The following is a 25,052-nucleotide window of genomic DNA, read 5'->3' as shown; positions in this document are numbered from 1 at the left end:
AAAATAATGGTAGAATTTTAAAAGAGTTCGTAGGTCTGAGATCTAAAATGTATACCTTAGATGTTGAAAAATATGACGAGAATGATGAGAAAACTGAAAAATACGGTGTTTTATCAAAAGCCAAAGGAGTCAATAAATGTGTTACAAAAAAATTTACTCTTGACAATTACAAAACGTGTTTATTTAATAAAAATTTGCAACGTGCTCAAATGCTAAGATTTAAGTCTATAAAACATATAATATTCACTCAAAAAATAAATAAAATATCATTATCGCATGAAGATACAAAACGGTACTTATTAGAAAACTCTTCTGATACTCTAGCGTGGGGTCATTATAAAATACCGCAATAATGAAAAAGTTTCAAAGTTGTAATATAATCACACAGAACATTCGAATTCCAAATTATTGTTTGTACATTGTATATTTTTAAGGTATTACTTGTAAACATGTAAAAAAATGTATGAATTTTATTTTATTGTATCTTTTAAGGTATTTTTGTAAATATGAAACAAAAAAATAATGATAAAAGTGTGATCATAAATAATAAAAAAAAATTTACGTAATCATTTTGTTTTGTTTTTTTGTCTACTATATCTGAGTTGTTTAAATAGTAATCATCTTTCTGAATATTACCATTTAAAGTCCATCCGTTAACATATCAACACTCACCCACACACATACACACATAGACATAGATTACGATATTTAATAATGATTCACTTTTATCATCCTTTCACCACCATTGTCGCAGGTCCTAGTGGGTGTGGTAAAACGCAATTTGTTACATACTTTTTGAATAACTCCAAAGAGATATGTAATGTTGAATTTGATGAAATTATTTGGTGTTATGATGAAATGCAACCTCTCTACAATCTGGAAAATATAAATTATAGTCAAGGAATACCAGATTTTTCAATTTTTGATGGGAAGAAACCTAAACTTCTTATTATAGATGATTTGATGAGAGAATCGGATGGACGAATCGTTGACATTTTTACGAAAGGTAGTCATCATAGAAACTTAAGTGTTTTTTATATTACACAAAACGTATTTCATCAAGGTAGAGGTCAACGTGATATTTCATTGAATACAAGCTACATTGTATTTTTTAAAAATCCCAGGGATAAAACTCAAATACGCTACCTGTCACGACAAGTTTACCCAGAAAACTCAAAGTTTGTGGACGAAGCCTACAAAGATGCTACAAAGGAGGCTCATGGTTACCTCATGATTGACCTGAAACAAAATACAAATGACATATGCCGTTTTAAATCAAAAATATTTCCGTTTGATGGGCATTGCACAGTGTATGTACCTAAAAAGGGGTTTAAATATGATAAAAATCACCATATTTTAGTCAGTTCTACATGATGCATGCAAGAGTAAACACATATAAACATTTACTTGAAGCATTGCAGTTGCTTAAACCCAAATATCGTACTGCATTACTTAAATCTTGTGACGATGAAGAGATCAACATTATTTGTGAGTGCATTTATAACGTCCTAAATGGGAAAATTCCATTAGAAAAAAAAGAAAAGACGAAACTAAAAAAATATAAAGATATTTTAAGAAAATTAGTTTCGAAAGGGAAACATAAAATAAGAAAAACTGTTATAGTTCAAAAAGGAGGTGCATTTCTACCTATTATTTTAGGTGCAGTTTTAAGTGCTTTAGTGAACTCTTTATCATAAACAAAATGGAAAACACAAAAAAAATGTTATTAGTTGAATCAGATTTTATTGAAAGGCTGAAACGGAATGAGAGTCCACCCGAAAATTCCTCATCTCGGCTAGATGGAGAGATGCAAAAAATCCTTAAAAGTAAAATGAATGATCGCGAAAAGTGGACGTTATATTCTCAAGCATTACAAAGATTTCTACATTTTATTGAAACAGATCGAAAACCGTTTAGAATACCCATCGTGATGGAGGGGGTAGATCAAGTCATCAACGAAAGTAATGATATTATAAAAACAAAAGTGAACAAAAAGGAGGAGATTGAAAATAATGAGTCAGTTACAGATAATGTAACTGAAGCAGCCACACCGTCATCGTTTAATACACCACCTGGCGAAATAAATCAAGAACTAATGCCAATTAGTCCGTCAAAAATTATAAACATATTACCTAAATCTTATGAAAAAAAAGCTCGAACGTTGTTAGATTACATTGTTTCAAGTAAACCGAAAATTTGGTGGAAACAGACTGGTGAAGTTGTTATAAATAACCAAACCATTCAAAATAGTAATATTACTGATTTGGTAAGCGACACCGTTAGATGTCTTAAACGTCCTAAGCCAATTGGATGGGAAGTGTTTGCTTTACTTTTAAAAGATATCGAAGTTCCTAGGTCATGCATAGGTAATCCTACAAATTTAGCATTTATTAATGGTACTCCTTTGATTGAACCCTTTACCCCCTCCACATCTGTGAAGACGAGAGCCTCAACAGATAAAGATAATAACACTTCTACGCCTCTTGCTACACGGGAGCAAAAGCGATCCGGAAAGAAAATAGAGTGGGAAAGATGGACTCCTTATTAGATATTAACAGAATCTATTATGACGTCTCTAATCCAGCTGGCTATAGCAGTTTAAATAATTTATCAAAGGAAATGAAAGGTCAAATGAACAAAGAGGAAGTGAAAAAATGGTTACAATCTCAAGATACGCACACGCTGCATAAGCCTATTCATAGACGATTTACTAGAAATAAATACATTCTCTCGAACTTTAATGAACTTTGGCAAGCTGATTTAAGTGATATGAGTACTTATAGTCAATATAATGATGGGTACAAATATATTCTTTGTGTTATTGATGTGTTCAGTAAATATGCTTTTGCAAGAGCCATGAAGAAGAAGGATTCAGCAACTGTTAAACAATGTTTTGAAAGCATATTTACTGAAGCCAACTCTGTTCCCCGTCACATCCAATCTGATAAAGGTACAGAATTTGTTTCAAAGGCGGTTAGAGATTACTTTAAGAGCAAAAATATTAATTATTATACCACTAATAACCCCGACATTAAAGCAAGTATAGTAGAAAGATTTCAAAGAACACTTAAAATGAAAATGTGGCGTTACTTCACTCATAAGAATACATATAACTACACAAATATATTACAAGATCTTCTACATTCTTACAACCATAGCTATCATTCTAGCATTAAAATGCGCCCAGTTGATGTTAGCTCTAATAATATTATGACTGTTTGGTGTAATTTATATGATCGCAAAAAAGATAGGCAAATTTCATTAGAAACTAAAAAACTAAATGTAGGTGATCATGTTAGAATCACTAAATATAAGCATGTGTTTCAAAAAGGTTATGAAAGTAATTGGAGTGATGAAATATTTATTATTGATTCGATTATTAACAGATCGCCACGAGTTGTTTATACAATAAAGGATTTAGAAGGTGAACCCATCATTGGTACATTTTATTCTAAAGAATTACAAAAGGTAACTTACCTCCCCTCCAACGAGTATAAAATTGATAAAATAATACGCTCGCGTCGAGTTGCTGGCAGAAAGGAAATACTAGTTAAGTGGCAAGGTTATCCTAATAAATTTAATTCTTGGATACCTGAATCAAACTTAAAGAAAATATGAGTGAAAATAGTTTTTATCTAACTTTGTTAAGTAATAGTTCATCAGATTACTACACGGATAACACGACTGCACATTTCTTAACTAAATTACCAAAGACCATTAAATTGGATGGAGAATGGGTAGTTGGGTTGGTGGAATTTCAATATCCTTGTTCCATGTATAATGTTCAAGAGCACGAAAACATCATTTATTTAAAGAAAAAGGTGTTATCACCCACCGATAAAACTACAAAAATAGTAGATATAAAAACTCATATACCAGCCACTACATATGATAATATAGATCATTTTCTTCAAGCGTTTAATGAAAACCCACAGTTAAAAAATAACGTAAAATTTCGATATGATGGATTAACAAAACTGGTTGGAATAGCAACAACAAATAAAGAAATAACATCTATCATTACAACTCCGATACTAAGTCTGCAATTGGGTTTTAAACCGAAAACAAATTTAAAACAAAATACATTAGGAAAAAGCCCTGCAAATTTATATTTAGGTTTACCATCTCAAATATTTGTTTATACTGATATAATACACCCACAAGTAGTCGGAGATGTTATTACTTCATTACTCAGAATAATACCTTTAGATCCAACTAAGTTCATTTATGGAGCTTATAAAACTCACATCTTCTCACCCGCTCATTATGTACCAGTTTTACGAAGAGAGTTCGATACCATTGAAATAGATATAAGAACAACGACTGGTGTCAGAGTACCATTTCAATTTGGATCTTCTTGCGTGAAGCTACACTTTCAACGAGTAAAATGATTTACAACAGATCGTCAGTCTCTTGTCCTTACGAACATTATTATTCACACCAAGCCGGCTCTGGGATAGGTATTGTCTATAAGGGAGTTCCATATCAACGAGGACATGGTATAGGCAGTTTTTTGGGTGGACTATTTAGATCAGTGCTCCCTTTGTTATCTAGCGGTTTAAAAACCATTGGAAAAGAAACCTTAGGGGCAGGGGTTGGTTTGTTAACTGATATGGTAAATTCTCGTCCTATGGATAGTTCCATTCGATCACGATTTAAGGAAGCGAGCGCTAACCTAAAAAGAAAGGCTGATGAAAAAATTGATTCTCTCATGTCAGGATCTGGGTATAAAATGTCGAATAAAAGAAGAGAACCGCTCATTACTCGAAAAGCATCGCGACGAAGAGGAAGTAGAAATAATAATAAAAATAACGATATATTTTCAAGTTAAATAATGTCATTTCTACACAGTCATTCATGTGAATGTGCAAAATCTGAATTAGATATATTTGCCCTTCCATCAACTCAAACAAGTATTGAAAGCGGACATTGGATTCATTACAAACCAATTTCATCTTTAAGTGATGATGGCCCCATTGAATTTCAAGTACCTGGATCAGGAGATGACTACATTGATCTATCACACACAATGTTACATATTACTGCTAAAGTATTGAATCAAGATGGGACAAAATTAAAAGCAGATGCCGGAGTTGGACCCACCAATAACTGGCTACATTCCCTTTTCAACCAACTTGATGTATATTTAAATCAAAAACTCATATCACCCCCAAACAATACATATGCTTACCGTGCTTATATGGAAAATCTTCTCAACTATGGACCGGCAGCCAAAAAAACCCATCTTACTTGTGGGTTATGGTATGAGGATACCCCAGGTTTTATGGATACCGTTGATGCCAACAACAAAGGATTTCAGAAAAGACTAGAATTTATCAAAGAGAGTAAGGAAGTGGAAATGATTGGACATTTGCATGGCGATATATTTAACCAAGAGAAATTCTTGATAAATGGTGTTGAATTGCGTATTAAGTTAGTCCGATCAAAAGAATCATTTAATTTAATTTGTCATCAAGATAAAAAACTTAAAGTACAAATAACAGATGCTAGTCTCATTGTTAGAAGAACAAAAATCAATCCTAGCGTTTTGTTAGCCCATCAAAAAGTATTGGCAACAACGACTGCGAAGTACCCCATTACGAGAGCAGAAGTTAAGGTTCTCACAATACCAACAGGGGTCCAGGGTAAAACATTGGATAATATATTTCTCGGACAAATTCCTAAACGCTGTATTATTGGATTTGTATCAAATTCAGGTTTTAATGGAAATTTAGCTTTGAATCCATTTAATTTTCAAAATTATAATATGAATTCATTTAGCTTGTTTGTAGATGGTCATGAAATTCCTTCTAAAACATTACAACCGTCATTTAGTTCTGGTTTAATAGCGGCGGCATATCACACCTTATTTTCTGGAACTGGTATTCATTTTCACAACGAAGGTAATGGAATAAGTAGAACAGATTATGGTGGAGGATATTGTTTGTTATGTTTTGATTTAACCCCTGATTTATCTGCTAGTTCAACTTCACACTGGAATCTTGTTAGACATGGAAGTGTTCGGATAGAAGTACGCTTTGATTCGGCTCTAACTAGCACCATTAATTGTATCGTGTATGCAGAATTTGACAACATTATTGAAATAAACAAAAACCGTGATGTATCTGTAGATTATAATAGTTGAAAAACATAATTATATAAATACAATGTTTTCTTTCGTTTACTTTATTTTGTTGTAGTCATTGTTTGCAGCATCATCAAGACATAAATTGTTATTAATTAAGTAATTATGGATACTAATGAGATTCAATTTTGTATGAAGAAATTAAACCCACTTTTTGAATCAAATGTTTTTGCTGCTAACAAAATACCTATTTGGGTCGATCTACCTGTCTTTATTGTTAGTAATTTGGACCCTGACACGAAACCAGGCTCCCACTGGGTTGCCATACACATTGATGTTACTGGTATAGGAGAATATTTTGATTCCTTCGGACGGAAACCTTCAGGTTACCATAACTTATTTTTAAAAAGAAACACCAGACAGTGGTTTTATAACAATAAACCTCTTCAAAACCAATTTACTTCAGTTTGTGGTGAATATTGTCTAGTTTATTTGTATTTTAAATATCATGGAAAAACTATGACAGATATGCTAAGTTTGTTTTCTGATAATTCTGTATGTAATGACCTTATATTAAGGAATATGTTTAAAACATTTTTTGTGAAATAAAATAATACGTGTACTTAAACAAGATTTTTTATTTTTTCATATAAAATACCTAGACCTTTTAAACCACACATTTTTTTTTAAATTTTATTATTTACAAAATATTTCTTAACATTCTTTGTTACTTAAAAAACGAGACGACACAAAAAAATCTGTTACATGGAAAATGTACTTAAGGAGAGGTAAAAAATGAGAAATACGTTAACACAATCATTAAGCTACTACTATCATTAATAATTATAACTATCACTGTTTCTTATTATCTATAAAATATTTCACACTACTGTCCTTAGAAGCTAATTGCTTTGTTATGTTATAAATAATATTTCGCGTATTTTGTAGCTCCAAATCGTCTTCCAACGCAAAATATTTCAATCTGAAGTCCGCATGCTTCCAGTGTTCCATGGGTGGGACGTTTTTGATTTTATGCATATCATATATCTCGATTTTAATCAAATGTGATGCATAGGCCCCGTCGTCTTGTCCGGATGACAAGTTTGCAACACCGTCTGGTGAACTTTTGCTCACATTTGAAGACCGTTTCACAACTTTAGACTGCTTTTTAGGTCGTTCAAAGAAGCTATCGATATTGTTTCCTGAACGTTTCTTTGCGATGGCTTGTTTAACTTTGAGACCAAGCGTACCCTCTTCATCGCTTGATTCGTCTTTATTATCATCCGGGTAGTAATAGTTCTTGAAAGTATTTTCAGTGAACTGAAACAATATAAAACAATAATTTACACACTGTCTACAATCTTGATAATTAAAACACAAAGAACACAAGTGAAAACAAAACAAAGTAAGTTACGGTAATAAAAGACATACTTACATCCATTGTTGGGTCTTTCTATAAACACTTAAACACTTCACTGTTGAATTAACACTATATTTCTATATACTGCAGTAGATACAAGGAGCTCTGATACAGAGGACTGCCACGACAGTAATACTTACTCAAAGCCATTTCTCTTCGGCTTTTATACTGTGATAGTGAGCAGGATACAGTATCGTTCAAATCATGTCTCAACAGGTTCATCTAATATAGACGCTCTCTTTACTAAAACCCAAATTCAAAAGCATAATAGGAAACAATAAATCCATTGTCAGTATAAAATATAATAGATGTCTACCAATAAAGCAATTATGCTGTTATAACAATGAATACCAACACACAAGAAATGCCGACGTATTAGACTAAATCATGTTGAAACCAGTTGACACGTCTCGTTATTTTTTTTAAATCATACAAAGTAACATGTCTCAACAAGTTCATCTAAACAGACGCTCCCTGTACTCAAACCCAAATTATATCCACATAATAATCCATTGTCAGCATAAAATATAATAGACGTCTATCAATAAAGCAATTAAGCTGTTATAACAATGAAAACAAGTGCACAAGAAATGCCTCACACGCCTAGTTATTATTTTAATAATACAAAGAAACAAGTAGCTACGAGTTTACTTTCTATCGTGTTACAAAGAACATAAAAATGTATGTGAAAATAAACATATAGTATTAGATAATGAGACATACTTACATACTAAGTTTAAGAAGATAGAATAGTTTAAGAATAAAAAAGGCTACATTAGGTTGAATTGCATTTATCGCAGACAAAAATAATGAGTTAGAAATAGGTAAAACTAAATAAAATAACACAATACAATATGCACAATATAGGTAAGTATGTATACGATATGTAGGATGCTTTAGTTTGGATAGGTAAGAAGTTTAGGTATTTAGGTTAAAACATAACTTGAACGAAGACTAGGTGAAAGCAGGTTAGTTTGAAATGAGAAGTTAGGTTGATTTTAGTTAGGTTTGGTCAAGTTAGGTTTGGTAAAAGAAGGTTTAGGTTAGTTTAGGCTACATCTTAAAATCTAATTAGGTTAGGTTAGGTTAGAACTGTATTCCTTATAAATCGAAATAGCTCCAAGAGGTTGTAAGATAATAAGATAATGCATCGCAAATAAGTACCTTTTGCAAATACCTATCGCTAATACCTATTGCAAATACCTATCGCTAATACCTATCACAAACACCTACAGTATAATACACACATAAAGAAGGCATGAATGAAGACGTCGGTGGGTGAAGGGTCCAGGTAGTATTCTCGGTAACACAATAACGCGCCCGAGTCTAGATCGAACAATAGAAAAGGGTCGATAAGCCTATTGTTACCGTGGTGAGCAAGGTGTATTGTTTAATTAGCGTATTTCGTAAGTACCTGAAGGAGGCGCCGGGCACTGCTGAGACCTAGCGCAATCAATTCAAATGGGGGGCTATTTGTTTTTTTTTTTTTTTTTTTTTTTTTTTTTTTTTTTTTTTTTTTTTAGGTTCACCGGGGTCGGTGGATCGGCCCTGGGGTCAGGATCGGTGACCACTGAGAGGTGGGGCCAGAATCGGGGAATAGTTTCTACTTGTGCTATTTAGATTCACTCTATCCGTTTTCGTCATTAAGAATTAAGTTTACCAAAATATTGATCAAGGCTTTTCCTGATGGTGCCTAATCCTACGTAATGTAATATAGCTAGTTCTTAATACAACGTCTCAATTGGATTACGGCGAAGTCGCCAACGAGGTAAATGTTTTATGTACGTATCGGCAAACTGTGTCAGTTAACCGCAAAATAGGTAAATATCCAGTTAGGTGGGTATTATTTATTTACCAATGCTATTTGCATGTGTCAATGAGACTTATTGTTTCATTGTCTGGGTGTTTTACCCTTAACGCATTATTAGTCAATGCTTCGTAACCGGATGTTTTGGCTTTCCAATAGCATCGACATGCATTTGTTTTGCTAATATTCCCTCCACAACCGCTCTGAAAGGATAATTGTGTCGATTCTTAGCATTATTCTGTATAAGGTGCGAGTGCGGCCTATTCACTGCGATAGGTACTTATCAAGCGACATAATCTGACGTGTTCCGTTGAAAAATGCCAGAGCATTGTCATCCACTCGAGAGTCTGAAGATACCTACCTACAATATACCTACCTATATGATATCTATAGTTTGTTTTTGTTAGCATCAGAAATATCTTTCGCAAAATTAAGCATGAGGATATTTATGAGGTAATTTATGTGGTATTACTAGCACGGGCAGCAACTCTTACCTTACCTCAAAGTTTAACGCATAAAGTACACCTCACGCTTATTTTTAACCGACTTCAATTTCATAGAAGGAGGAGGTTCTGTATTCGGTTGTGGCTATCTTTTTTTTTTCTATGTACGTTCACCGATAACTCCGACATCCGAGTCCGATTTGAGTACATAATTCTTTTTTTGTTTGAAAGGAACTACCTCCAAGTTGGTCCCATATTAATTTGGTTCTGTTCTGATGATGGGATCCATGAGGAATTGAGGGAACTCCTCAATTTTTAAAGGCACATGCATGGTGATTTGGGTGTTTTCTTAAGCAACTCGAGCATTTTCTCCCGAAAACCACCAATTTGATGAAGTAGACCTGATGATGATGATTGTTTTGATGATAATGATGATGAATTTTTAACCGACTTCAATTTCATAGAAGGAGGAGGTTCTGTATTCGGTTGTGGCTATCTTTTTTAACCGACTTCAATTTCATAGAAGGAGGAGGTTCTGTATTCGGTTGTGGCTATCTTTTTTTTTTTTTTTTCTATATGTACGTTCACCGATAACTCGGACATCCGTAGTCCGATTTGAATAATTCTTTTTTTGTTTGAAGGGAGCTACCTCCGAGTTGGTCCCATTTTAATTTGGTTCTGTTCTGATGATGGGATCCATGAGGAATTGCGGGAACTCCTCAATTTTTAAAGGCACATGCATGGTGTTTTGGGCGTTTTCTTAAGCAACTCGAGGATTTTCTCCCGGAAACCACCAATTTGATGAAGTAGACCTGATGATGATGATTATTTTGATGATAATGATGATGATTTCTTTAAATGTAAGTATGTTCAGCGATTACTCCGGCACCTGTGATCCGATTTGAGTAATTCTTTTTTTGTTTGGAAGAAGTGACCTCCAAGATGTTTCCGTATTATTTTTGGTTCTGGTCTGATGATGGAATCCATGAGGAATTGAGGGAACTCCTCAATTTTTAAAGGCACGTGTTAAGTGATTTCGGGGTTTTCTAAAGTAACTCGAGCATTTGCTCCCGAAAACCACCAATTTGATGTACTGCAACTGTAGCCTTGCCACGAGTTTGACATTGACATATTCGCTAACGTCTTATGCATCTAAATGTAACTTTTTATGCATCTCGCTCACACTAAGGTTAGTACGAGCGAGATGCATAGGAAATAAGTTACACACATGCTAGCGAATATATCAATGTCAAACTCGTGGTAAGCTGGTAAGGCTACTGATCGGGGGTTAGGGTTAGGAGTTAAGGGGTCGGGGAATGGCGGTTGAAGGGTTGCTGGTTCAGAATCGAGGGGTTCCTGGGGATCAGGGGTTGATGTGCTGTGAGGTTGAGTGATCGAGGGGCTGAGGGATTGGGTCAGTGGCGGGGCGGGCGGATGGATTTAGTTGACAGGAATTATAATTTCCCAGACGGACTCGAGAAAATCCCTGATTACATATTTACTAAAGTAATAGGTACACGAATTTAGTGTTAAACATGATCTTGTTTTTCATTCATGCGTCGCGCTCTTAACAATGCGTTAAAACTAAAAATGGTAAAATAAAAACTTTTTACAAAAAAAGTTAAACCGACTTCAAAAAGGATGAAATAAAATATTATCCTTTTTTACGTTACCAACTGATATGTTTGAAGTCGGTGCCAAGCCAAGTAGTAACAATACCAGTCAAAAATAATCAGCTTTATGGCTATAAATCCCATTAGAACTGTACTAATAACTATTATAAATGTGTAAAGAATTCTGTCTGCCTCTTTGTCGCCTTTTCATGGCTAAACAACTGAACCGCTTTAGGTGAAATTTGGCAAGAAGGTAAATTCCTTGAATAGCTTTATATTTTTAAATGTAGTCCTCTCGATAAGGGACGGGAAATAACTCAGTCCCAATCCCACACTTGCGTGCTATAGACTGTTCGAGCATTAGTAAGAAAATACGACGGCAAAAAAATGCATTGGATTTACACTAATGTGCCGTGGTAAACATGGTATGGACTGCGCCAAGAAGGTTTGATCGTGTATTCTTAGGTACAGTCGTTGTCAATGATATGTTTACACTTTTGCACCTTACTCCTTTCCGCTGGATGCGGGTGGCGCAAGACCAGTCATTGTGGCACTCTTTGGGGGAGGCCTATGTCCAACAGTGGACGTCCTCTGGCTGATATGATGATGATGATGATGATGATGATGACCTTACTCCTTTGTAATAAGGCGAAAAGTGTAAACATATTTTTAACATCGACTATACCTACAGAAAGTACGTTCATTGTCGTTGTTTAAGGCAATCCAACGTAGGTACATCCTTATCGAAACGCACCAAAATCATGGTATGCTTCAAAATTTGACTTGGCACCGACTTCAAACTAGACATGTGCGCCGCGCCGCCGCGCCGCCGCCGCCGACGATTTTTCCACGCCGCCGCCGCCGATAAACTTGACCGGCGTATAATCGGCGTGGCAAATTTTGATACCTATTGTGTCTTATTGCATGTTGCGTAGTGAGTAGATAGTGTCAGAGATATAATTTAAAGATCCTTATGCTTTTTCGCTTATTGCATTTGCCAGTGAAACAAATTAGCACCATTTCTGTCGTTGCGGTGTTAGCTGTGATAATGAATTGGCGTTAATTTAAACAAGATCTAGTTTCTGGATCACAGGTAATATTATTGATATTTGATATTTTATCACACAGCTTTTTTATAGAACGCATTTTGTTTTACATTACGAGTAATAGTCTCTTGATAGTCTTGATTATCAATTTAATCAGTGAAATAAAGTCAAGAAATTAGCAGGTTCATATCCTACGATATAAACATGCTATTTTATTCTTAGAATCTCGGGCCAGCTGTCACCACGATTATAATTGCGTATTTTATGATTTTTCGTGTGTTGCTGGTGACACGCATTAAGAGTCATAATTTATTTATCACATAATATACAATTTCACTTAAAATTACACATGATCAATTCTTAGTCATTTTATGGTGATTATCAGCTTCTTTCACTTCACAATATATATTAACAATATGTATTTTATTTTTATTATTTGTTTTATTTTCGCACCACCCGTTAACCTGAATTTGTTTCGCCTTCTCACTATCTGAAGGTTGTCTGGAAGAGATCGCTGTTTAGCGATAAGTCCGCCTGTTGTTACCTACATATTTGTACCTGTTCATACTTTTGTACCATTTCTTTTGTAGTGTACAATAAAGCATTTTATTATTATTATTATATTACCTACAATCAAAATTATAAAAGTCAGCTTAAAGCTTCGTAATAAGCTAAAAACAATTACTTATACTCATATGAACTTAAATAACCAAGGGTCATCATTAAGCTAACAAAGATAACAAGTAAACCTTAATATTTCATAAAAACTATTTTATAAAATGCAATGTATTTTCTCATAAAACGTTTCTCAAGATATTCTAAATTTTCCGTCACGGGGCTTGTCTATCAAATTTTTGGGTAGTCGCTCACAGTATGTAGGTCTGATGAGACGCCGGTTTTCCCATGCAAGTGCTATGCGATACGGGACAGTTCTAAGACATTCTGTTGAGCGAATCAACCTGCCAGAGACGTTTACTTTCGAAAACGACGACATCTTTATTCAAACATACATTTCTGATAAACTTCAGTTCAGACAAATGTATAAAGTATATGTAAATAAATGTATAAAGTAAATGTATAAAGTAGTTCATCATTATTTCGTAACAAATCATAAATAGGTGAGGCGACAGTGGCTGGGAAAAGTCAATATAGATTATTTTAAAATTACGATTAAACTTATAAAGAAATCTTTTTATGTTTTATTTGTAGGTATTACACTTATAAAGTCATTATACTGCCTAAAATGTAGCGTTTTAAAGTGTCCTTTTTATGTTAATATTTAAACATACCATTGTTAACCGTTAGGTTGGTAAAAAATGGTTGCCAAATGAAATAATGGGATATAATTTAGAAAACACACATTATATGTTTTGGATAGCCTAGTAAATACTCAGAAGGCTTTAATGTAGAGTTTCTACAGCCACGTCCTTATGCAGTATCAAAAATTATGCCACGCCGATTTCACGCCGATCACGCCGCCGCCGCCGGTCAAAAAATCATCGGACGCCGCCGCCGATGATTTTGCCATCGGCGCACATGTCTACTTCAAACATATCAGTTGGTAACGCATAGACTTAAAAAAGGATAATATTTTATTTCATCCTTTTTGAAGTCGGTTTTCTTATTTTTTGTAAAAAGTTTTTATTACAAGTTCTTTCTAATCCTAAAGAAAACATAGTAGGTACCTGTGTATTCAACTGCTGGTAAACAAACCACTCTACGAATATCAACACATATACTTAATATAACAGAAGAAATATTCTTAATTAAATAACTCGATAATTAGTCTTAGTTTGTTATGATAAATGATAAGTCATTTAAAATGATAAGTCATTTAATCAAAGTCCGGTCAATTACCTACTGAACAACTTAATCTCAACTCGTTGCTTTAATCGGTGCTGACTTTTACCACGTACCTATTGTCATTGATAAAAAGATTTGAAAGAAAAATATTTTTACTTAAGGGGCTACCCGACGATGTCGATTTTGACAAGTTTTGAATCGTATCTCCTTTTTTTGCACTACAGATAGAATTATAAGACAAACGGTTATCGGTTGTTCAATATTTTATCTGCGTTTTGGTCTACCAGATTTTGAAAGAAATGAATACTTATTTTTTTATGATTTTTTTAAACATGGTCTAAAAAAACACTTTTCACAGGTTTTCATCGATTTTTGACAAGTTTTGAATCGTATCTCCTTTTTTGCACTACAGATAGAATTATAAGACAAACGGTTATCGGTTATTTAATATTTTATCTCCGTTTTGGTCTACCAGATTTTGAAAGAAATGAATATGTACTAATTTTTTTATGTTTTTTCTAAACATGGTCTAATAAAACACTTTTTTTCGTGTCTAGTTTCCTGTGAAGGATCTTACATGTACGAAATCTACATATTTGGGTTCGTCTTTGTCGTCTCAAAAATCTAATTAACACAAAAGTTATGGCCAGAAAACCAGTTTTTTAGCCTAAAATTATTCAACTTTGATGCCAAATAGCTCAAAGACAATGAACTTTCAAGTAAATATGGGATATTATATTGCTTAAAGCCGTTGCTGTTAATATGATAAGCTACAAAAAACATTAGAAAACTAAGGGATTCAGATCGAAGGTCATTGGCGTGGGGTAGCCCCTTAAGTAAATTGGTCAACATTAGGTATCACAGTCCAATCCACACTGTTAACTAACTTGCTAATGGGTTCACCATGGTACGTTAAGAGTAAATAGTGTTGGTGTTAGTACACATTTAAATAAATAAACAAACTAACTATCTACTTTAAATGGCAATGGCATTACAAAATTAATACATAGAAATGCCTAAATAATTCACTGCTTAGTTGTTATACCATTTATCATTTAATCGTCTAGTTGTTCATAGTCATATATTTATTCAAAAAAAAACAATACAGGTATTGTGTTTGAAATACACGTCATTGGTTCCTTCGTGACACTGTCCCCCTAGTTACTTTTCTTGATCAAAATTAATAACTGTGTTCATCAAGATACTTACCCCATTATTTATTTTCAACAATCTTATTGCGTTCAATTATATGAGACAATCTAACTTTTCGCAAGCAGGGTAGCCTTTCTAAGACGCATCTAAGAATGCTGTCCCGCTACAAGTAAGTATACGTACCTATCTTTTAATAGTATTTCAAATGAAATGGAATTGTCATGTTCAGCCTAGTTTCAATTCAACCCCCGAGTCTCCCGAGCTCCCGACACACACCGCACGATGACAATGGGGTATAATTATGTGTACCTATATATTTTTATAGTATGTGTAACCGATGAATTGATTTAAAAAAAACAACGGGGTGCACTCCGGGAGTGCCGGCAGAAGTGAAAACTCAACGACATTGTAACTCAAAATATTAATAACAGGGCCATATAGTGCAAAATGTCTGCAGCACTATGTGTAATTGAGGTTAACGCCATCTAGCGTTGTATCGTCGCATTACTTGAAACCCCTAAGCACATCACTGTGAGTATTAATACCAGTTTGAGGGAAACTCACTAGATGGCATTTAAATCAAAAAACAATGACATTGTCCGTCACACATAACATAAGTCACGCAAGCGCCCTGCGCCGCCTACATGAAACAGCAGGCTCAGGCATACATTTTCGCCGTGCGGTAGAAAGAGAGGAGAGACGCCTTACGCGTTACGCCTTACGCTGTCTCGAGTTTATCATTTTTTCCCCACCCCAAAAAGTGCACAGCGCCGCTAAAGAAGTTTTCACTTCAAAAATCTTTTTTATTTTTTATGGGTGACTATAGACTTAAAATTCAAAATAATCTGCTCTACCGTTAAAAAAAACTCTACATAGCATGAAACCAAGTCGCACCGTCAGTCTGTACGCTTAAATCTTCAACTATACAACGGATTTTAATGCGGATTAAAGAGGATGGTTTACTAGATGTAGGTATCTCGATAACGTTTTCTGTAAATCGGTTGAAGTGGGTCTCTATTATTTATGTAAAATACAAATCGCAAAACACTATCAGCTTCTAAATATAAACTGAGGCGTGTTAGGCTACAGGTGACATATAAATAGGTACAGCTAGAGGGTGTCGCCCTATTTTCGCTAATTAATTTGACAGGGCGCGCGTCGCACCCGCCCCGATGACTTGTGGAATTGGCAATCTGTTATACGAGTTAATGTTAGGTACAGTTAGCAGCAGAAGTTGCTAGGCGGGCCAGGTGTTCAAATGATCTTGACGCGAGTTTATTGTTAAGGCCCACTCGCACCATTCCACTAACCCGGGGTTAACCGATTAAACCTGGAGTTACCATGGTTACCAGTACGATTTGACACTGAGTTAACGGTTTAACCGCATAACCCCGGGTTAGTGGGATGGTGCAAGTGGGCCTAAGAGAATTAGAGCGTGTCAAGGTAATTTTGAATACCTCGCCCGCTTAGCAACTTTCTGCTGCTGACTGTATATTTGACATTATTAAACTTATTAATGATGAGAATTGCTTGAAGGATGGTGTGAGATTGACAAGTTTAGTTTAAACTACATACTTTATTTTTTTATTTTTTACTTTATTACGATTAATAGTATCGATTTTATGAAGTCTGAATGATTTTATAAAATCTGATTGACTAGGGTGAGGATGCCACATCAGTCACATCACGCATAAAAATCATAACGGCAATAAAATAGAAAAAAGGTATGTTTTTTTCTATGGAAAATCCAGTTTAAGTTTAGAATTTGCTGCGTGAGAAGCGTAATACGGTAAACAATTGATTGAGTTTTCCAACGGTTGTTACGGTGTTGTGGAAGAGAAGTATTTACTAACCCAATTACAATTTTCAAGCTATAAACCACGCTCCGTTAAGGGCACATTACACCAACCAATGTTAACTATAGAGAAAGTTGATGTTCATCAACAATTTTTCACGCTTTAAATTACTTAAAAGCAAGGAGAATAGGTACCTAAAGGTAAATCTAACCGACCCTAAGGGCCATTTGTAAAAAAAAAATCACATTTGACAACTGATCAATGAGAATCAGCAATGGATTATGATTTTTTCCATACAATACAATTCGACCCACCGAGCCGAGTGTTTTTTCGACCTAGCTTCTCCACCACTGACCATCTCCACACTCTTAATCAAATAATAGAAAAGTCCAACGATGTCAATGTCCCTATATACCTTGCTTTTGTTGATTATAGCAAAGCATTGGACAGCGTCAAAGCTCCGCCATATTCTCCGCCATGCAGAATCAGGGTATAGACACGGCATATGTTGAGCTCGTTGGAACTATTTACAACAATAGCACAGCTAGCATTAAATTGCGCGCACCCGGCCCCGTATTCAGAATAGGGAAAGGCGTCAAACAGGGCGATCCGCTACCTCCAAAATTATTCACCAGTTGTCTCCAAGAGATATTTCAAAAGCTAGCGGTCTCATGGGAGACGATGGGCATTGAAGTCGGCGGCAAGAGGTTATCAAACCTGCGCTTTGCTGACGACATAGTCCTCTTCTCCCATACGTCATCACATCTGCAACAAATGCTCCAAGACTTCAGCACGGCGAGCCTTGAGGTTGGACTTACAATGAATAGAGCGAAAACTCAGTTGATGGCCAATCAAGCTAAACATAGCATTGTGGTGGATGGGCACTATGGGCAGTATGTCGACAAGTACTTTTACTTGGGCCAGATAGCATCCTTAGAGAACAGGCGGTCTGTCGAAATCGATAGACGTATCGAGAACGCCTGGAAGAGCTTCTGGTCCATGAAAGCGCTAATGAAGGGCGACCTTCCCCTGTGTCTTAAGCGCAAACTCCTTGACATGTGCATCCTGCCCATTCTAACCTACGGTGCACAAACTTGGTCATTAAGAGCGCTCTTACAAGAAAAGTCGAAATAATACAAAATTGATGATACTAGTCGACGAAATTCAGGACTTTGCGCTCATTATTAGAAACAATGAGTACTTGTTCCAGTAAAAGCGTCTTCTTATCTTTATAAATATCGTTGTAAATATTAGAAAAAGGACTTATTAAATTAGTAATGATTTTTTTTCTGATGGTCGTTTCCGAAAAACCCCGTGAAGCACTGAATGGCGAGCTCTTATTTGGAAATGTTGAGAATTTTACTCTGCTAAACCTGGCTATTTTGTATTACTAATACCCTGTACTTTAGGCATATCAAACTATATTTTTCCTACATACCTTTGAGAAAGAGAAAATCAAAGTAAAACGAACTCGATTTTCTCTCCGAAACAAGTGTCAATTCCTACGAAAATCTACTCAATATCGAAGTCATTTTCATACTCAAGCAATCTGCAACGTTTGCTTATACTGTTGGTATACATTAGTGTTTATGAAATTCTACTATAATCTTTTGGCAATTTTTTGAAAACTACTCTATATTACCGATGACGCGCGCTGCGCCAGCTCAGTGCCGCGGCAGAGCTTGTAGAGGCAGGACGTGTGTCGGTCGGCTCCGCACATTTTCAACGGTGACGACGAGGTTTTTTATCATTGTGTGCGGCGGGCGCCGTGTAAAACGCTATACTGTGTGCGTGTAAACCGCAACGAGAGACTTTGATCCTAGCACCGTTTTTATAGTATTATAATTTATAATGGTACAGTTTAATAAACTACCGGACAGGATTAAAAATATTTGAAACGACCTGACATTCTATATGTATTTATTTGACTCAAGATAGTACTCAGGGTCTGATGATGGAGCCGGAAGGTGGTCACCGGTACCAATCAACCATGCAACTAAACCACTTCGTGTTTAGGCTCGTTTTATTCATCTCAACAAGATCTTTGACACAAGATAGTACTCAGGGTCTGATGATGGAGCCGGAAGGTGGTCACCGGTACCAATCAACCATGCAACTAAACCACTTCGTGTTTGGGCTCGTTTGATTCGGCTCAACAAGATCTTTGACTTAAGATAGTACTCAGGGTCTGATGATGGAGCCGGAAGGTGGTCACCAGTACCAATCAACAATGCAACTAAACCACTTCGTGTTTAGACTCGTTTTATTCGTCTCAACAAGATCTTTGACTTAAGATAGTACTCAGGGTCTGATGATGGAGCCGGAAGGTGGTCACCGGTACCAATCAACCATGCAACTAAACCACTTCGTGTTTGGGCTCGTTTGATTCGTCTCAACAAGATCTTTGGCACAAGATAATACTCAGGGTCTGATGATGGAGCCGGAAGGTGGTCACCGGTACCAATCAACCATGCAACTAAACCACTTTGTGTTTAGGCTCGTTTGATTCGTCTCAACAAGATCTTTGACACAAGATAGTACTCAGGGTCTGATGATGGAGCCGGCAGGTGGTCACCGGTACCAATCAACCATGCCACTAAACCACTTCGTGTTTAGGCTCGTTTTATTCGTTTCTATAAGATCTTTGACACAAGATAGTACTCAGGGTCTGATGTTGGAGCCGGAAGGTGGTCACCGGTACCAATCAACCATGCAACTAAACCACTTCGTGTTTAGGCTCGTTTGATTCGTCTCAACAAGACCTTGGACACAAGATAGTACTCAGGATCTGATGATGGAGCTGGAAGGTGGCCACGGGTACCAGTCTACCATGTAACTGAACCACTTCGTGTTTGGGCTCGTTTGATTTGTCGCAACAAGATCTTTGACACAAGGTAGTACTGAGGGTCTGATGATGGATCCGGAAGGTGGTGACCGGTACCAATCAACCATGCAACTAAACCACTTCGTGTTTGGCTTCGTTCGATTCGTCGCAACAAGATCTTTGACACAAGTTAGTACTCAGGGTCTGATGATGGAGCTGGACTGTGGCCACGGGTACCAGTCTACCATGTAACTGAACCACTTCGTGTTTGGGCTCGTTTGATTCGTCTCAACAAGATCTTTGGCACAAGATAATACTCAGGGTCTGATGATGGAGCCGGAAGGTGGTCACCGGTACCAATCAACCATGCAACTAAACCACTTTGTGTTTAGGCTCGTTTGATTTGTCGCAACAAGATCTTTGACACAAGGTAGTACTGAGGGTCTGATGATGGATCCGGAAGGTGGTCACCGGTACCAATCAACCATGCAATTAAACCACTTCGTGTTTGGCTTCGTTTGATTCGTCGCAATAAGATGTTTGACACAAGATACTACTCAGGGTCTGATGATGGAGCTGATGATGATAGACAGGTACCCGTCGCCACCTTCGCGCTCCATCATCAGACCCTGAGTACTACCTTGTGTCAAAGATCTTGTTGAGATGAATAAAACGTGCCTAAACACGAAATGGTTTAGTTGCATGGTTGATTGGTACCGGTGACCACCTTCCGGCTCCAACATCAAACCCTGAGTTTTATCTTGTGTCAAAGATCTTGTTGAAACGAATAAAACGAGCCTAAACACGAAGTGGTTTAGTTGCATGGTTGATTGGTACCGGTGACCACCTTCCAGCTCCATCATCAGACTCTGAGTATCACCTAGTGTCAAAGATCTTGTTGAGACGAATCAAACGATCCTAAACACGATGTGGTTTAGTTGCATGGTTGATTGGTAATGGTACCTTCCAGCTCCATCATCAGACCCTGAGTACTGTCTTGTGTCAAAAATCTTGTTGAGACGAATCAAACGAGCCCAAACACGAAGTTGTTTAGTTACATGATAGACTGGTACCCGTGGCCACCTTCCAGCTCCATCATCAGACCCTGTGTATCTTCAGTGTCAAAGATCTTGTTGAGATGAATCAAACGAGCCTAATCATGTTACTACATGGTTGATTGGTATCCGTGACCACCTTAATCATCATCAGATCCTCAGTACCAGTTCGTTTTTAAACCCTCGTTGATACAAACTTTACAACCTATAGGTACCAAATGCAATGACGAAACATGTAAATAAGCGAGTAGGTACCTATAATTTCTTTCGAGTAATATACCTTCATAAGTACGAGTATGGGGCTATTCATAAATTACGTCGTTTCAAATGGGAGGAGTGGGGGGGGGGGGTCTGGACATCGGATGATGGTAACATGACGTAGGAGGAAACAGATTCATCCGAAGCTTGATTTTTGGATGATTTGAGGGGTGGGGGGGGGTCAAAAATCGTCAAAAATAGATGACGTAATTTATGAACAGCCCCTATGTACATTTGCACTGCATTTAGTATTTTCGTACTTACCAAATAACAGTTTTAGAACTTTAAAAGTTAAGTACAGTTAGTGTTGTTATGATTGATTTCAATATGCTTCGCGAAGGATCAAGAATGTTTAATCCATCATTGTAGTGCGAGTGTGGTAGAAGGGATCGGCGTACTGAGCTCGCACGGCCTGTCGCAGCGCGTAAAATACCTAAACTCGCTCAACGCCGAAATGTAATAGCGCTCTTAACTGAGGCTCTAAAATCGAAACTCAAGGTTTGCCAGCGTGCAATGGAGCGTAGTATATTAGGTGTTCGCAGAACTGATCGGATCAGAAACACGGAACTACTTACGCTCCAGAACTAGAGTTGTAGATGTAGGCGTCAAGACCGCTAAGCTTAAGTGGGACTGGGCTGGACATGTCTGCCGCATGCACCCAGAAAAGTGGGTCAAAATGGTTACTGAGTGGGACCCACGGAACACAATAGACGGTGCAGGCCGGAGTTTAGGCAGACCGAAAAGGAGATGGCGGGACGACTTGGACGCATTTGTTAGATAAATGAAAACTCAAAATTGATAGTCAATATTACTTTTCAAGGCATAACTTGCCGTTAAGTTAGTTGACACCAAGTATATGACCGACCAGCGTAGACCCAATTAGCGTATCATAAATGCCAAATTCTACAGCAGATATTATCTTTTATAAAATACCAAAACAAAAAAAATACATTTAGCTACATAACATGTTTAATAAACTTTCCAAAGACCGTTCGGCCAATCTGACGAATCATTGCACATTATGTTAAACATATTAATTACAGTTGCTACATATCTTTCTACTTGCACATAGTTTCGTGGTACACCAGGACTCTGCTCCACTGTCACTTGTAGCGGGGTCAAAGGTGGTAAAAACGATGTCCTTGTCTCTTCCGCGAGCACCGGAGACGGTTTTCGTAACCATTTTCAGAAGGCTTTTCACAGCTTCCAAATTCGTCTGAAATTATATATGTAGTGTAAGTATATTATGTAGTGTAGCTGGATACAATCCCACTTCTGATGTTAGATAAATGAATAATTTTTAAAATATTAAAAAAAAACACATAATTTAATAGTAAATATTATTTTCAATGCATAACTTGTCAGGAAGTTAATATTTATTTACCTTGATTCATAACTATGTAAAACTGCTGCTAAATCAAGAACTGGATAGTATTTAAGTTATAAGTAAGATAAATAAAATATTAAACAGATGTAATTGAGAATAAAACTGTTTTATTCAAGTAAATATTCAAATTTATTAACATTATCATCAACAACTTATAAACACAATCACTATTAGTTTATAATTCAGTAAGAGATGATTTACTTAATTATTAATTAATTAATCCATCTAATTGATCAAGTAAGTACATAATTAATAATTATAACAATAATTACCAACATAGTATTTACTTAACTTTCAATATTCCTTTGGCGATGATTAACTCAGTGCTGCAGGGCAAAGCAGAATGCAGAATGATCAAATCAGAATGATCAATAATGGATCGGTCGGTCCCTTTTATACCCATTTCTACCTGCCAACTGGTTGATCATGCCACTTGTCATTCGATAAGTGACGTCACAGAATTAGTTTCTCATGTACCTCGTCTATTTATCGAATTATGCAGAATAAAACTATTAGAACATCTTTTCAATAATTAATCAGTAATATTAATATTAATAATATTAATACGAAATATAATCACTTCAAAGTAGTTTACAAATCTTAGTAGTAGGTGCAATGGACTTTTCTAATGGTTAACTTACTGTTTCTCTTGTCAACCGTGGTTTCGTATCGTACCCACATAAATAACAAATTCTGTAAAATTCACGTGATGTTGTGTTAAGTGTTTAAATAGTGTAATATATTATCAACATTGGACGTCAAAGAGAAACAGGTTAGTTTCATACGTAATACAATTTGTACATAGAACAACAATATTCTAACACATTCTACTCAAATGGTGGGAAAATGCCGATGACAGGGTCGAGTGAAGAAAACGAGGGGAGGCCTTCGCCCAGCAGTGGGACACCAAAGTAGGCTAAGAAAAAAAATACAATTTAGCGCACGTTTTAACGGTGACCGATGGTTTGTTGAAACTGACCGGCTCTAATGTTCGGTTGACCGAAATGTCTGTCTCCGTTAACGCGTTTGCTAAATTTTATTGTAAGAATGTAGGTAATAGGTAGGTACAGGAATTATTGTAGCTCACAATTGGGTGACGTTGATCAGTCCGCTAATTGTGGTTAGTGCAACTGAGCTTAAGTCTAATCGCCTTATTCATAAAACTTATTAGCAACCTCTCACAAACCTATGTTAAATTGTCTCTTTTTAAAAAACGGAAATGTCAAAAAGTCGGATAGGGACAAACGATTACCAACGGTTTATTAGATTTAGAATATAATAGATTTTATTCGTAGTTTTATTTCACACACGTTTATGAATAACGCCATAAGAATGTTACGTGTTTTACCAAAGTTGATATTGTTGTCCCCAGGGCCAGCCTGCCTGTGCGCACGGCGCGGCTGCTGCAGCGCTCGCGCGCGCAGACGCCGTCCGACGCCGCCAGTGAAGGCACCGCGTCGCCCGCGCCCGCGCCGGCGACTCTGCTCCAGGATGTCGTGGACATCAAGACGGTGCTGCTGCAGCTTAAGCGAGTCTTGCAGGAGGCACGTATAGCATGATTGGTCCTTTGTCCTTGTATAGTGCACAATGCATTATGACCCTTGACCCCCATACATAGAGTTGGATTAAGCTAACTCTGCACAGACTTTACAATTAAAGGTGTCAGCATAAACCTCAATTTCCATGTAAATATGGCATTATGAAGGCACTTTAACACTTTGTCACGACGAAATCGGTGCAGAGTTAGTTTGGTCCGACTATAGGTAATTCTGCCTTTGCAGTGCGGAATCGGTATAGTTACCATTACCAGACCAGAGGCAGGGTCGCTTGAGACAAAACTGAATTCATGGCCAGCCGAATATGCACGAACACATAGGTACATATACTCATTTATCGGGTTTGAGTCATTCACCGCTCAGCCCACAAGTTGCGAATTTGTGCGTGTCGTGCGTACACGAGGAAATCGGCGTGTTATGAAATCACAGTTTTGCCTTAGTAACTCGAATCTTCGTGCTGATTCCTTACCGTTAAGTCAGAAATGGGCTTTATTTTCACAATTCCAGCATTTGTAATTTTCCTTAGGATGTCTGCCTTAGCTAGTGCCTTAGTCACACATAGGCTAGAATATGTCTTTACTAATTTTATGTTGCTAGCATACGTACCGCCCAATAGAATATAACTGAAATATCTTTGCAACTTTTTATAACTAGATCTCATCAAACAAACATTACTTACATATTTTATGGCACCTGATATAGAAATTATATGGTTAATATTGGTCGGTATTGTAAATGCATGCATGTAGTGACTGCAAGAACTGTTTTTTGTCTTTGCAAGGTTTAGTTTTCTAATTACGTATCAGC

At 36.5% G+C, this 25,052-nt stretch overlaps 1 protein-coding gene across 5 annotated transcripts in view; it reads left to right on the top strand.

Moving 5' to 3' along the window:
• Positions 1-24,263, top strand: part of LOC134792157 (uncharacterized protein DDB_G0284459) — a 130,690-nt gene extending 106,427 nt beyond the window's left edge. For all 5 annotated transcript variants that reach the window (XM_063763383.1, XM_063763384.1, XM_063763381.1 and 2 more), the window contains one exon: positions 24,062-24,263. In XM_063763383.1, the coding sequence (XP_063619453.1) occupies positions 24,062-24,248 (187 nt within the window). In that variant the 3' untranslated portion in view covers positions 24,249-24,263. The remainder of the gene's footprint in view (positions 1-24,061) is intronic.
• Positions 24,264-25,052: the final 789 nt, after the last annotated feature.

The sequence above is a fragment of the Cydia splendana genome, chromosome 7, assembly GCF_910591565.1.
Source record: "Cydia splendana chromosome 7, ilCydSple1.2, whole genome shotgun sequence".
Lineage (NCBI taxonomy): Eukaryota > Metazoa > Arthropoda > Insecta > Lepidoptera > Tortricidae > Cydia > Cydia splendana.
This window is presented reverse-complemented; position numbering and strand designations above follow the sequence as displayed.